This window comes from Hypomesus transpacificus, chromosome 2 (genome assembly GCF_021917145.1).
Source record: "Hypomesus transpacificus isolate Combined female chromosome 2, fHypTra1, whole genome shotgun sequence".
In the NCBI taxonomy this organism is placed as follows: domain Eukaryota; kingdom Metazoa; phylum Chordata; class Actinopteri; order Osmeriformes; family Osmeridae; genus Hypomesus; species Hypomesus transpacificus.
The window spans coordinates 10,029,865-10,045,825 of record NC_061061.1 but is presented as its reverse complement, the minus strand read 5'-3'; the positions used below and the strand labels follow the sequence as shown (position 1 = coordinate 10,045,825).

The following is a 15,961-nucleotide window of genomic DNA, read 5'->3' as shown; positions in this document are numbered from 1 at the left end:
GACCTTTTACCAACCTCAGTATTTTTTGTGCTAACAACATTTTCTTTAATTATATATCACACAATTCAAACAACTATGAAAACTGATAGTGGTCAGTCTTGTACATTCAGAACCACAGCGGTGACACAATAGGACATATGGCTTTACCACCCGTCCCCCCCCTCCCCCGTCCCCAGACATTTAAAATGAGACAATTAGCTAATTGGCCTTTGCCCAACAAAGAAATGACACTTTCAAGCAAAGTTTAGGAGAGCTACATGAGAAATGTATAAGATGTATGTAAACATCATGTTATGAATACCACCATCATACTCTGCAGCAACAAAATGTGTGACTATGGTTGATAAAGTAATCATTTGTATGGGTTGATGAGGTCTCTCCTTGAACCACTGATCAGTTAACAACAATTAAAGATAATGATTACTTTATTACTTTTACACTGTTTGAAATGTTCTGAACATAATAAACATGTTGATCTATACCTTGCAATACTAAGCTCATGAGCACATAACCCTTGGTTATGTCCACGAGAGAAATCTATTAATAATAATCTATTAATTATGTTTCTTGTATCATTGATAAACTGTCATTATGCTGTTTACTTATGCCTGCATAGCCATAAGTTAGGTCTTTGTAAGATGCCGCTAGGAAAGGCCTGTGTCACTAATGTAAGTCAGAGGTCACAATATTTCCAAAGTGTATAATGCCATGCAACTTTGAATGAGGAAAATCGAAAGAGTGACAAGGCCATTTCCAGGAGCCCTATCTAGAGACCTAAACAAAAGCTAGCACACATAGTTCTTTCTCTGTGCCTGCAAAGGCTATGTTAATCATTGTGTATCCTACCATATTGTGATACCATATACTCCCATGATTTTCTGTATTCATTGTTCAGTCTTCTGTGATATTCAACTTGAGTATAAGAGACACCTGCACCTCACATATGTGTAATTAATACATTGATTTTGCCTTGAACTAGTCTTAACTATTCCTTTCATTGACTTGGTACTTTCAGAGCAATTGGGTATTATCTAATACTTCTTCAGAGTAAACATGACTTTTTGTGTAAACCACCACACTTGTATTATGTAAGGTTCTTCAGGTGAGGTTTTAGGGCTGTAACACATTTGTGAGGCATCACTGGTTAATACAAGTCGGCTTCTCTTAAGAAAATTATGAAATTGAGAATGGTTTGTGTAAAATTGTATGAACAAAGGTAAGCCTGATTGATTGAGAGATGTAGTTTGAGTTATTCAATTTGTAAACACAAATGTTTTCTGAAAGGGTTGAAAAGGTATACGAAATGTTACTTTGGACCAAAAGAAGGCTCGGCTACAATAACAGCACCATTATTTCCACTTCAATGCACAATCAGTGCAAAAGGGTTGGCACACAAATCTCAGGTTTGGATTTGGTTCTTATATAAGGCATTCGGTTTAGCTGACAGGTTTCACATTAGGAAATATTTAAATACTTTTACTAGTTGTTCTTAAATATCTGTTTCAATTCAGAAAGGCACTAACTGACAACACATTTGAATTGCTACAATCCTGTACTATCTTCTAGTAGTTTTCTACTACTACAACTACAGTTATTGCTAGATAACAGCATGCTTCTTATCTATTTATCTCTCTAAAATGCCTCAATCCTTGATCCTATGCATTGTAATTTGATTCATAATGAAGTAAACACCCACACAAAAGTTATTCAAAATACTATGCATTTTTCTAACATATAGAACATATTCTATAGCCAGCAACCTTCATATGTGATCTCAATTCCGTATATTGAAGACAAACACTAACTCTGTCAGCACATTGACCTTTTCCAGGAATCAATCAGGTCCTGCAATTTTCAATGACTGTGCTGATTTTTGTGCATCACTCACAACAAGTATTTGCTCCTGTCCCTTCAGGAAGTGAGGTATTAAAAGTCAGCCCCTGGACCCTCATTGCACATGTTTGTGCTTTGGCACCCTCTGATGGGTGGCTTTAGGAACTGCTGCTAAGTCTTCGGCGAATCATTGAGGCAGGCTTGGTCTCCGTGTCTTCCTGATCACTCTCACACTTTCTCTGGTGGGGGGGGGGAAAGGATAAGACCTCCCATCACAAACACACACACTCACATAATCACCCACACTTAAGCAAAAGGCAAACACCACCATGCACTTGAATTTAAAAAGTCATCACGATACTGGCAACTCAAAATGGTTGACCTGAGGATTCATACAAGTATATTCTAGTACAGCGACTGTGATTGGAGACTAGACATCCCTCTATATTTTCCTGCGTGTTAACCCCACCTCTCACCATGTCATCGTCCTCCTGGGCTCTCGTCTTACAAAGCAGCTTCAGGCGACATAGTCTGTTGCAAGCCCACACCATGTTGTAAGACATCTACAGAGAAAGGGAGAGGGAGAGAGAGGGACAAAGAGAGAAAGCTGTTGACAAATTTTTTTGAAAAGTTTTTGAAGTCCCAACAAAAGCCTGGTGGTGGAGCTGCAGCTCCATAATATCTCCTTCAGTCACCACCGCATCGACACCATGGGACTCCGTAGGGAGAGAAAATACTTGATCTACTGCAGCCCTCTGTCTCTCAGAGGAACCCTGAGGCAACAGGGAAACATTTTCACAGGTAACAAAAAGAGGCGCAGCTTCAGTGACTCACCTTCCACTTCCTCTTGGCGTTGAACTTCTTGAAATTCTTCATGTTGATGGACGAGCGGCTTCGGTTGGCTGCTTGTTTGCGCGTCAGTGGCTGAAAGCACATAGTTCAGGATCGTCGTGTGGTTATTCTGCTGTGGCTGTGAAGCAACTTCCATGTGATGCCACAATACTACATTTTTCATATACTACAGCTGTTCATTGAAATACTCATGGTGTATTGTGTCTTTTCTCTCACCTTTATCCAGGGGTGTAGTAAACATTCATTTGCCGTCATTCTCTCTCTGTTGGAAAGACAACTTTACTTTAAGCCAACATCAAAACATATTCTAAAAGAACGATGTGAAATAGTATAGTATTGACTTATTACTCTTTCCCTCTGCAGTGACATGTTACCACGCTGAACATATTGTAGCATGGAGGACTATTCTTCACAAAGCAACAACGCATTGTAACCCCACTGACAACATCAAAATGGGAGTGAATGGTTGATTACATTGGGTCCTTAATGAGCAGCTTCTCGATAAAGTCTTTGGCCATGACACTGGTTTGGCTGAAAAACTGATCCTCAAACTCGTAGATCATCCCCACGATGTTGCGTAGCGTCTCCTCGTCTGTGTCTCCTTGGAATGGGGACATGCCACTCAACCTGCAACACAGGACAGTCATTTCCAGCTTTGTGCTACAATGTGGCGAGCAAAACATGGACAAATAGAAATGTATAGGTACCATTTTCATGTCATACTCACAATATGTAAGTTATAACACCAATGCTCCTGTGGCAAACGAAAGTAGAACAAAAAGTTGAGTGCACTGCATTCATAAAGCAAATTTTGAGTTGTAATCAAATGCTGCTCTGACAAAGTCACATCGGATTGAGAATAATGTATATATATATATATATATATATATGTGTATATATAATGAGATGAATGCGCGTACGGTAGTGTTAGATGTAAAATGGTTACCACATATCAGCTGCCTCACTAAGGGCTTCATAGTTGATCACCTCCGGGGCTGCGAGAGTGAAAGAAAGAGGAAGTAAGAGAGAGCGAGATGGTGGTCAATAAATACATCCTCACACTTAAGTGTTTAAAATGTCTGTGAAAGGAACGAGAGGAAGTGAAAGAGTGAGAGAGACATATATTTATAGTCTCGGTTTACACCTCAGCTCATCACAGTGCAGGTACAGAACAGTGCCACTTCCTCAGTGTCTTGGCTTTCGCTGTCGAATCCTTATTTGTTTTGCCCGGCATAGAAAGACACAGATAACTCAACCGACAGGCAGTCAAGCACAAGCAGGCAGGCAGATGCATCGATCAATTGGGACAATGTTAGTCTTGTGACGAGCTTGGCTTCTCTCAGCATTTCCTGCCTGCTGCCAAGCATGTGGAAACTTCTCACCTAGCCACACACATCTGTCACTACCCCCCCAGCAAGCTATGCAAGATATGACAACAGGCTCTGATGTCATATCCTGTCCATAACCAACACCATTACCTCTCTGCATGTCTCCATGACTACGTGTTGTCAGCAAGTTGCGAAAGGCCCTTCCTAAATTAAAACTATGACACAGGGACAGACAAACACACACACACTATCACACACACACACACAATCACTCTTACACACACTAAAAGAAACTGTGAGTATTTGGCGACAGTTCATTCCACTTACCAATGTACTGTGGAGTTCCACAGAGGCTCTTGTATTCTTCTCCCTGTGTGAGGCGTTGGGCCAGTCCAAAGTCAATAATCTTGATGTGGGGGTGGGGGACCGTCTTGTCCGCCAGCATAATGTTCTCTGGCTGTATACAGACGACCAAACCAGCTGCAGAAAATACCTCAAACACTGCTTTTTTTTTCAAACACCAACGCAGACGGGGATACTCTTTATCTTTTCCACTTCCTCTTCCCCTCTTTATCTTAGCTATTTGTGTGCATTAGTGTGTGTGTGTGTTTGTGAGCGTGTCACTCTCACCTTAAGGTCAAAGTGGGCGATGTGTTTGCTGTGCATGAAGCCAACTCCCTTGAGGATTTGCTTAAGGAACTCAATGGCCTCCTCCTCTGACAGGTTCTCCTTCTCAGCTATGAAATCAAACAGCTCTCCACCACAGATACTGGAGGAAGAGAAAGAGAAGGAGGAAACAAGAGGGAGAACAGAGAGAAAGAGAGAGCAAGGGAGGGTAGAAAGAGAGGAGTGAAAGAGTGGGGGCGAAAGAGAGGTGGGGTTGAAAGAGAAGGAAGAGACAGACAGCAGTCGCGAAGTAAAAACAGGCAGATAAGGCCAATAAGACAAGAGGTGGAGGGTGTGGATGCAGAGGAAGAACAAAAAAGAGGGATCATGTTGTCACAAACAAGAGTACATGGTACACACAGTGTCTATTTTACCAAGACCCATTTCTTGGTGAGCCCTTTGGGAAAGCTGGATACCAGCTAACCAACACCACACTCTACAGCCAGTGCTGCAAACCCCTGGATATTAACAACGCCCCTGTATCTGTCCAGGCACTGATCCATAAAGGATCCAAACATAGAACCTGGGCCAGAGATCACTCCAGGCGGGCAGGTTAAGGGTTTTTTATTCAGAGGAAGATAGGTAGAATGATATCTACAAGTTAAACATCTACATAGATGTTGTATAGGTTAGACTGTTAACTCTGTTGCCTGGCCCACCCCTTAATAGTATTTACTAATCCATGGTCTACGATAGGGCTCTCCTACCGGCCCTCTTTTCATTAGAAAGCCATTACCTCCACATCTGGGAACGATTTACAACCGTTTGCATTCTTTCCCGTGAAAATCTTTTTCGCTCTGATCTCTCATTCACACACACCCTCGACACTCACACTTCCTCACAAGGCAACAAGGAGTCAACACAAACACACTGACTCATATCAAAGCAGGTGTGTGTGTATGTGTGTGTTCGTCTGTGTGTGTGTGTGTGTGTCTGTGTGTGGGTTGCTCTACATGAGTGTGTGCATTCATATGCCATTAGTCCCATGCCCCTTCTGTATTAATAGACTGGGAGCCCCAGTATAGAATGATGTGTGAATATTAGATTACTGATGGTAACGATAGATGGAGGATTAAACATGCTGGCAGGATCAACTGCTTCTCATTGTGTTCCCTTTAAACAGGACAGTGGGAGTGGTCGAAAGCACAACTATTTTCCATCTCCGCCGCAGCTAACTTTGCCTTAGTATCTGATCAAAGCAAATACAACAACTTTATTGATTTCACCACATGTTGTCTGCTGGTGCTGTTGAGTTGCAGTCCTGTGTGCATGTTCTTGTAAAATACTATATGATAACAGAAAATCTTGTAGACAGTCAGAACATAGCATTTTTTCTTCACCTTGCTCATCCTCCTCTCTCCCCCTCCTCTCCTCTCTCCCCCCCCTCTCCTCTCTCCCCCCCTCTCCTCTCTCTTCCTCTTCTCCTCTCTCTTCCTCCTCTCTCTTCCTCCTCTCCTCTCTCCCCCTCCCTCTCTTTCTTTCTCCTTCCTTCCTTCCCGCCCGTCCTCCCTCTCCTCTATCCCCCCCCTCTCCTCTCTCTTCCTCCTCCCCTCCCTCCCCCTCCTCCTCTCCCCTCCCCTCCCCCTTCTCTCCCCTCCTCTCCCCTCCCCTCCCCTCCCCTCCACTCCACTCACAGCTCCACGACGAGCACCACCTCGACACGGCTCTCGAACACGTCCTTCAGGGCCATGACGTTGACGTGCTGCAGCGCCTGCAGGATCTCCACCTCACGCTCCACGCTCCGCCTCTCCAGGCCCAGGCGGCTGCTGGCGCTTCGCCGCAGCTTCAGGAACTTGCCCGCCCAGCGGACGCCCGAGGAGCGCTCCCGCACCGCGCGCACCTGCCCAAAGTGTCCACTGCCCAGAGAGAGGGGGCGGCACAGAGGGTAGAAGGGAAGGTCGAAGAAGAATAGATGAAAGAAGAGTAGAAGTTGTTATCGTTAGCTGTCCCTGTTTATAATGAGATATCTTCACTTTCAAGTCACAGTCCACCCTGAAAATTGAAGATTACGGTCAAATTTGTACCATGTTTTTCAGGTTTTCTGTGACATTAGGTCTACTAGCCTGCGACACGCGAAGTAAGTGTCGTTTGTCTGCTTTATTGTGAAACTTCCGCACTTATTACAGTTAAGAATGAGCTTCAGAAGGGAAGTGTGGCTAAATTGGCCTTTAACCTTTGATTGCACTTCCTGGGAGAGAGTTCCACTGCTGGAATTTGACCAACATGTTTCAACCCGGTGTTAGAAAGGAAGGAGCCTAATTGATTAGTGCCTGTGCATGCATGTTCCCTAAACAATACTACATCAGTGATATCCATACTTGTATACTCTGTACCAAATCAATCAGCCTTTATACTTCTTGACTCACCTTCCAAGCACTTCTCCGATCTCATAGAAATCCTCTACATTCTGTAGTTTAAACTGAGCCATGCCGTTTTTCTTTCTTCGCCTCCTTCGTGCCTCCCTCCCTCTCTATGTCTCTGTCTCTCGTCTCCGTCCACAGCTACTGCATTCTGTACGAGGTGAAACAAGGGATTCGAAAAACCAGGGATGACGAGACAGTGTTAAACATCTGTGATAAACAGATGTATTTCATTTGGAAAAAGGCAAGACAGCACAGCATCTGCAGCCTTTAAAAGGTGAGCGAGAGGAAGAATCACCATAGTGATCATTACTCAAAAAGCACAGTTGCTAAGCATATTCGCATGCCAGTGATGTACGCAGTCTCGCACCCCTATCATGTCACATACTTCAAAAACGTCTGATTCGATTGAAAAGTGAAACATGAGGGTGGTGCACCCTCAAACCTTGTCTCTCTCTGGCACAAATTCTCTCTCACTCAATCACAGACACAAACATGGAAACAGTGTGCACTTACAACCCCGACAGAGACTTTTAAAGTGCTGTTACTACCACAAACATGGTCGCCCACTGCAGTGTGAACAACAGAACCCAGATTTGTATCTCTCAAGTAAACCCCCACCCCCATTTCCTTCTTGGTATGCCTTTGATGCGAGTGAATGTGTGTGTCTGTGTCCTGTACTAACACAGATTAGTTAAACAAAGGCAGGCAGGGATGATTGAATACACAACAGCAATGGTCATTTCCATAGCACATTCCGGTTTAGGTAACAGAGCTAGAGTGAGTGTGTGGGGGTTTGGGTGTGGTTGTGATGTTGCTCAATAAACATAGTCTGTGAAGACCCAAACTGGAAATCTCTACTCAACATCATTCCAAAACTATTCACATTAGAAAAAGTTCTAACTCAACCCAAATTATTATAATTTTTCATTTTACAGTTCATGACCATTAGATATTGTTCCAACAGCAGTTACATCATGAAGGCCCCCCCCCCCCCCCCCACACACACACACACACACAGCGTAGCGTGCTTATCCTGATGAGATATGGCATGCTCTGGAACTGTAAATATTTGCACAGGCAGCATTAGTCAGTTGTCAATGAGCGACCCCCAAACCCACTGTCAGACAAACACATACTCTGGCTCTCTGCTTTGCCACAACACAGATTCAAACCTTCTGAATTTGATTAAGCATGCGAGTGAGTCGAGTACACACATGCTCTTGCACAATTGTGGAGCAGGGTTCTCTGTTTGTTTGGCGTTCATCACAAGCAGCCTTGTGGATCTGGGAACACTATGAAACACCACTACACAGTGTACAAACAGTTTGCACATGTGTGACTTTACAGCCATTCATCTGGAACAAATCAATCGTGAGCTGCTAAGTCAATGTTCTTAGTCATGCGATCCCATCAGCACATACCGCATAGGCCTACTTATTGTGTTGTCTCTATGTTGTGTGCGTGTGTGTTTCTGGGTGTGTTTGCTTGTGTGTGTCAGTGTGTGTGTGCTCACCTGTGCATAGTCTGTGTGTGCTTGTGTATATTTATGTCTGCTTGTCTACATGCATGGATGCAAGTCTGCCTGGGTGCATGCATGTGTGTAACAAAGTTATGTTTGTTTTAACTACTCATCCATGGGGGAAGAGTTGGCCAAATGCCAAGTGTGGGTCTTCTCACATGCATTCATGAGTATTGAGTTACTATACTATGCATAGTTACTATACTATATGCATGTCAATGCATCAATACATTACATGATATTTGGATGTCCATTTCCTATAAGCCCCTAATGAATAGAAAGCTTGAGCATGGAAACATATCCCGAGAGACAGTGGGTCTTTGTGTCATGTGGAACTGTGGAACTGATGACACAGAGAGTGAGAGTGAAAGAGAGAGTTGAATGATGATTAATTTATGAATATGATCATGCATATGATCATCAAGTCAGTGTGATAGGCTTCAATAAGAAAGGGAGAGTAATTAGGTTCATGAATTCAGAGAAGCAAATGCAGTAATTCATGTGGGAAGAGAATGTGCTTATTAGAGCAAACAGGTAATCAGGAAAGAGGCTATTAAAAAAAAAATATTTTCTGGCAAAGAATTCATGACTCATACTTCTGAACAGTCAGCTGTAGTAACCGTTCATGACGACATCAATGGATTTCAAGTAAAAATGTGAATGTTGAATGGGAATATTGTCATATCAAATCATATGCTGTTTGTAAAATATCTAAAGAGTTGTGAAATATTGACAATGTGTCAAGTTACGTACAATACATTTTTGTGTGAATTAGCTTTTTAATTGCAACCCGAAATTAAATCAACGGAGAAATTGAATTGTAAGCTCCACATACAATGGACAATAACTGAACTATTTATCTTGATCCCCAGTTAGGCTACATCTTGAACATGATTGCTACGATTAATGCATCATACATTTGGATAGCAGGTTCACGCATAAAAATCTGGTTACTCACCCATATATAGAAAGAATGTCAAAAGCGCTTTTCTCTGGCCTTGAGTCGTTTCGCAATGTAGACCACTGTTGGCTAAACTATGCCCATGTAGCAGGCTGCACTGTTTGTGTGAAACCCGGCAGATGCTTTTTTCCATCCATAAATACAAGTCTGTTGCCTTAGTGTAATCGTTAATATTTCCTCATGCCAACTCAGATTTCAGAATGCGATAAAGACGATAAAGTTATATTGCTGTCACACGGCGCGTCGACTTTCCCGATTAGTGTGGTGGAGTACTGGAGTTGAAAGACTGGTTCAACAACTCCCTCGAATTTCATTTCGCGTTTAGCCTGTGGATGCACCAACGCGCGCGCGCGCGCACACACACACACACACACATACACAGGAGCGCGCAATAAGGTGGGCTTCTGCCTTTACAGTCCGAATAATGTTATAATAATATTAGGAGAACAGGCCCAAACTGGTACATCATATTAGGCTACAAAAGTCTGTTTGGGGGGGCCTTTTATGCAATTATGTGTGTTGGCCTATTTGCACTGTTATCGTTATAAATGGATCAAGATAGCCTGGAGCCAATTGTCATTTCTTTCAATTGCATCTCATTTCAAAACTGTAAACAAACACGAGCACTACTGTTCCTGTGCAAATGCAACGTTACTGTCTGAATCTGACATCCATCATTGTGCCTTTCAGTAATATTTCAAATCCTCTTGCGATCTCTAGCGGTACAATGAATAAACAGCAGTTGAGTACAGTTTACGGGTTTAAGTTGAGTTTCAATTCCATCTGTGTATGGCTGAAGTTCTGCACTGACAACTCCACACCTGGCCAATGATCTCGATGTATAGTTCAGCATCCCAAACGTCTACAGAGCATTTCCTTTCTAGAGCCCAAAATAACAATGGTCATATTATCGTGCATGTATTTTGAGAATTTCATACAGCCATGAGATGTCAGCCTCAGACTCAGTTTTCAGTTCAAAATCTATGATCAAGTGTAGGCTAACACTCAGCTCGTGCCCTTTAAGAACAACCACTCCCCTTTAATGATTTACCTGCATGGCCACACCTGATATTCCACCCCCAAGGGAAAAAAAAGTTAAACAACAATTGAAGTGGAAAAACTTTCGGCAGTACATAGGCCTGCGAACTGTGAGAACACTAATTAAATACGGACTGAAAGTGAGTATATATTATTTTAGTCTAATGGGAAATGGGTTTGTTCGTAAATTTAGAGAGTAGGCCTAGTTACCGTTCGTAAGCAAAATGTTTTACCTAACGCTGTCATCTTCCGTGTTGGTTTTGAGTACCTTTAGAGAGTATTAAAAGGGATAGTATGTATTTACGAGCGACAATATCGTTTGATAGACATTGTTTATACATTTGAAATGGGCCTCCTGTAGACTCAGTTTTAAATCATGTTAGAATTTTAAGTCGTGCGTAAATGCGGCCTTTTATATCTCCGACATGCGCACATAGGTTGCAAGGAATGTTCAAGGCGGAGTTAAGCTGTCGTTCTTACATTTACATATATTCATTAGCAGACGCTTTTATCCAAAGCGACTTCCAAGAGAAAGCTTTACAAAAGTGCATAGGTCACTGATCAAAACAACGAGATAGCCCCAAACATTGCGGGTAGCCAAAACATAAGCATTCATTGTGAAAAAAACAAAATAAGTGCAAAAGTGAAGAATCGTAAGAGCATGTAGAGCATGCTTAAGTTTCAATTAAACAACATAGAAAGTTGAAGGGTGTAAGTTAGTTTCAATTTCATCTTACGCTTGACTTTTCTCTTCGGAGGAGGGGGGGGGGGGGGGGGGGGGGGGGCAGCGTGCTGGTATATTTAAATTTTTATTGAATAGCAAACGCTTTTGTTCAGAGCGACTTGCAAAGAGTAAATGTCTTGATTAAGTGAACGTGTTCATTCATTCATTCTTTTATTTTATATATATATATATATATATATATATATATATATATATATCCTATTGTACTTACTTATTGTTAGAGCATGGCAGCGACATCAGTACTCCAATCAGGCAATACTAAGTTGCTAGCCCTCTCAAGATATGATTATTATCTAAAGGGAGGTATGATTTGTTAACTGGCTTTCCTTTATTGGGTCCTACAGGGGATGACACAGAGGAATCCATTAGTCATGCAAACCTGAACTGAAACTTTCACTGGTCAAGGCAAAACTACTAAAGATTTCTACTGGCAGGAAGAACAAAGGAATATAATGTGACCATAGATATTGAAACTCAACCAAGACTGCGTAGACTACCAAAGCCACTAGACGAACAACCTGTGTGAACGTTGGGTGCTAAACCAATGTCTGAGTTCTTACCTTCAAACCTGGAACTACTTAACGAGGCCTCATTCAAAGGCCTTGCATGGAGCGCAGAGGTACCCTGGCCGAAAGAGATGGATCCTGAGAAAAAGATGGAGAGCGAGGAGGAGGAGATGGTCAGCTCTGCCAAATTTGAGCCAGCCACACTCCAGTGGCGGGAGGACCGAGACTCTGAAAAGGGGAGGGACGACGGAAGCGAGGTGACCGAGAAAGAGAACGCGGGCGGCAAGGGAGAGTGCAGGAGCGTGCGGTCGGAGTGTCTCTCCCTCCACGGCGGCGAGAGCAGGACGGAGAGCGAGCTGGGAGGGGGCCCAGACAGGGCCCGAGCGCCGGAGGCCTGGCTTGAGACGGAGACGCCGAGACAGAGGGGGGAGAAGGGACAGCTAGAGATTGACGTGGAAGACGAGGAGGGGGAAGGAGGAATAAACTCTTTGCCCGCAAAGGCTGCGCAGGTCTTCAATCCGGCCATCACCATCTTGCACTCCTCCAGCGACCCGGTCTCTCCCAGAGAAAGTGAGACGTTCTGGAATGGTGAGACGCCCAAAACGCCGTTCCTCGGTCCCCATGGAACCCCACCGGATGTATACTACCAGGACTGGGCCATAGAGGGAGCCTCCCCGAAATGTAGGCACCGCAAAAACACCTTTCATACTTCATTTATTCATAAATCAGATGTGTTGATTCAAATTGACAAATAATGCAGTACAGCAGATAATCAAGGAGCAGAAGTGCATTGTTCTAGCACTTTATCAGTGGTTTTGTTGTCGTTTTTTTAGAAGGCACACCTCGTACACTCACTCAGTAACTTTCCTTCATTTCTGTGTTGTACTGTAACCCACGCTAAAGACAAATGTGTCTTTCCATCCTTCTAACATTGTTTTGTGCAATGTATACCCTTAACCTGTTAGACCTGTTGTATTAGTTTCACAGTTAATAAAAAAGGCCTTTGGATTGCGCCAACCTCTCTCTTTCCTCCTCTCTCTCTCAAGGGGGGAGTGGTTGTTGCAACAGAGACTCTCTGAAGATGGGTGTGTCTGTGTCCACGGCTGCCCTGATCTTCCCCCTGCTGGTGTGGGGGGGGTACGTCTTCCTCCCCTTCGACGCCCCGCTGCTCAACGGCTCCCCCCTCAGACTTGTGTACACCCTGCGCTGTTCCGTTTTCGCTGTGGTTCCCATCGTACTGGGTATATAGGAAGTACTAGTGGCTCCTTTTTTTCCATATCTCTGGGGAATTCTTCCTCTTTCAGTACCTGCAAATGAGTTTCTTATATTTCGTTTTTTCCCCATGAAATTCCAACTGTAAACAAAAAGTACAACAGAAGGTCTGTTCAAGAACAGTGGTGAAAAAACTAGTTTTAGAGACTGCCCAGCATATACCAACCCTACTGTTTCTCCCCCCAGGTTGGCTGGTGCTGGGCGTGAGTCGGCTGCGCCTGGGCGCGGTAAAGCCTCTGTGTGACGGCGAGTTGGAGGCCAGGGAGGTGGGCGTGCACCGCCGCTTCGTGGACGACTCCATCTCCCTCTTCCTGCTCTACTTCCTGCAGCTGGCTGTCATGGCGCCCTACCTTAGCCAGGATCTGCTCAAACTGGTGCCCCTGCTTACCATCATTTTCGCTTTCGGAAGGTAAAGAAACGTCAAATCAATTTTAAAGGGACCAATAACAAGTCATTGTTCGATAGTTGTCCACTGAACTCTCTCGCGTGGCTTTGATATGCATGTCTGACTGAATGGCGCTTCCCTGGATCCACAGCAGGTGAATCGTATTGAGTAAGCTGCAGACATGTAACCACATCTCTGTGCCCCTGCAGGCTGGTGTACTGGGCGGCAGCTGCCCTTGGCAGCAGCATACGGGGCTTTGGTTTCGGACTGTCCTTTTTGCCCACCGTGGCCATGCTGGTTGCCAACTTGTACTTCATCTTTGCCATGGATGCAAAAGGCACCATCTTTGCCCAGGAGGCCCATGTACCCGACGAGTCACCTTCATCCCCTCGCCAGAGATTCTGGGGATAGGAGGATGGGGGGGGGGGGAGAGAGAGAGGGAGAGAGGGAGGGAGAGAGGGAGGGAGAGAGGGAGGGAGAGAGAAGAGATGTGTGAGGAAGGTAAAGAATGGTAGGAACAGGGAGAGTGTCTTCCCATGACCAGGAGAGGAAGTAGGGTGTGAATGAAATAGATTGAGGAGAAGAAACATGGCTGTAAAATCTGGCATGGAAAAAGGATAGGATGATACAAACCTGGGTTTGGAGGTTTCATTTTGATCATAGACTTCCACTGTGACAAATAGATTGTGACCTATAGAGGGCTTTCCAAGAGATCAATACGTTAATAGTTAACCTGTTGGCATCAGTTGGATTAGGCAAATTTTCACAAAAGAGATGTTGGCTCATGTGGAACCAAGTAGCTTGGGTTAATGTTGTAATGTCAATGCAAGACAACAGTTTGTGGTTTCACTCAAAATTGTGCCACTTGGGGAAGTTTTGACAGGATCCAAAAAACTGTTTCTGAAACTAAGGTTCCTGAAAGATTCTACAGATAGCGTAGGTGTCTTGGATCATGTTAGTAAGTTGGTCTGTATAATACAGTATCAGATGTTATAATGGAACTGAAACTTGTGTTGCAATATTACAGATAATTGGTTGGAATAATCTGTCAATCATGAATAGTTTACAAGTCAACCCCTGTATTGTATGCAAAAGTGGTCAAGTTGTGACATTAATTAAGCCTTTTTATCTACAGTAACAAAAGACTTGACATAAGACATTGCACAATGCAAGTACTCAGTCTTTTGAGACATTAAAGAATGAGAATAATGCTTTTTCTTTTAGTAACTAAAATACATTAAAATAAATAATATTGCTTATTTTTCTCTTACTTCAAAAGTAAACATCTCTCAACAATAACTACTAGTCTAGTGTTTTAAAGTTATAGCTGTCTAGTGTTTTAAGGTTATAGCTATGTTTATATTAATATCTGTGGGAACTATTGCTTCACCATGAAATTCCACATTTATGAATGCAAATGTATTAAGCAGATTTTAGTGTATATGAAATATCTGTGTTATTTCTTGATCTTCGCTATACATTTTATATTTTTGTAATCCCAAACGCTTCAGTGACCATAAATTATCTACAACAGTCTGAAAGTTTGTATAGTTGTTTAGTTCCTTGCTGTCAGTGTCCTGTTCGCCCTGTCTTTTGGATTTTTGATAAAGCCCAATAAAATTATTCCTTCTTCCGTCTTGTAGTTTTCGGCTTTTTCTGCGTACAACTTTTTATAGGTTATCCCCTCGTAGCATGGATGGATTAATAGCCAGGATTTTTTTCTATAAACCTCATAATTTAATGTATGCTATGAACATGACACTTAATTGTTTCATTGCAATATTGGCTTAGTAAAAAATTGACAGAACACCCTACTACTTTAGGTGAACTGGTAAAGTGACGTCACGCAAACTTGAGTGACTGGTAATGTCTGTCGCAGGGAGATTTCATCGGTCGGAGGGAAGAAAAAACATCCACCTGAGTTGCGCTTCGGTGCCCAGTGCGCAAGAGCGAAACCCCACGGAGAAGTGTAGGGTTCGGAGGTAGACTACTCACGATAACAACTACGTATTCGAATGACTCAACCAGGAATTCAACATAGACTACTCACGATAACAACTACGTATTCGAATGACTCAACCAGGAATTCAACATATACCCTCTAACCAAACTGAGGTTATTACTGAAGAAAACAAATAGTAAAATGACAACCATCCCTGCAAGAAGGAAGCACGGCGCGTGCTTACTACGGATCAAAGAGAATTGTCCTTTCCGAAAATTGAGAAAAAACAGGTGTTATGGTAAGACTGGCTAATAGCAATTTTATATAGGGTGAATTCGCGTAGTTAAATATTTATTTATATATATACTTTTTAACACATTTTGAGGTTGACCAAACATAAAGTTCTTGGTAAGTTCTTTATCCATACGCTGGATAAAGAAATAATTGCACACTCGGCTGGTGCGTGAAATGTCGAGGGAATTGTCTCGGTAGTTTTTTCATATCGCAGCCTATAATGTCGACATTACCTCATTGTCTTCACCTAAGCTATT

The 15,961-nt window shown here is 43.0% G+C and overlaps 2 protein-coding genes across 2 annotated transcripts; one reads left to right on the top strand and one right to left on the bottom strand.

The window, feature by feature from the left end:
• Positions 1–21: 21 nt before the first annotated feature.
• LOC124481050 (death-associated protein kinase 2-like) lies at positions 22–9,860 on the bottom strand. Its single transcript, XM_047040817.1, has 12 exons — positions 9,520–9,860; positions 7,046–7,190; positions 6,314–6,535; positions 4,644–4,782; positions 4,341–4,470; positions 3,632–3,680; positions 3,413–3,439; positions 3,160–3,312; positions 2,902–2,947; positions 2,668–2,757; positions 2,310–2,396; positions 22–2,072 (listed from the first exon to the last, which is right to left on the bottom strand). The coding sequence occupies exons 2-12, from the start codon at positions 7,105–7,107 to the stop codon at positions 1,992–1,994; spliced, it is 1,086 nt and encodes a 361-aa protein (XP_046896773.1). The 5' UTR covers positions 7,108–7,190; positions 9,520–9,860; the 3' UTR covers positions 22–1,991.
• Positions 9,861–10,580: 720 nt separating this feature from the next.
• Positions 10,581–15,110, top strand: tmem79b (transmembrane protein 79b). Its single transcript, XM_047040805.1, has 5 exons — positions 10,581–10,700; positions 11,650–12,492; positions 12,858–13,052; positions 13,270–13,492; positions 13,678–15,110. Exons 2-5 carry the CDS (start codon positions 11,850–11,852, stop codon positions 13,877–13,879), a joined length of 1,263 nt encoding a protein of 420 aa, XP_046896761.1. The 5' UTR covers positions 10,581–10,700; positions 11,650–11,849; the 3' UTR covers positions 13,880–15,110.
• The last annotated feature ends 851 nt before the right edge of the window (positions 15,111–15,961 follow it).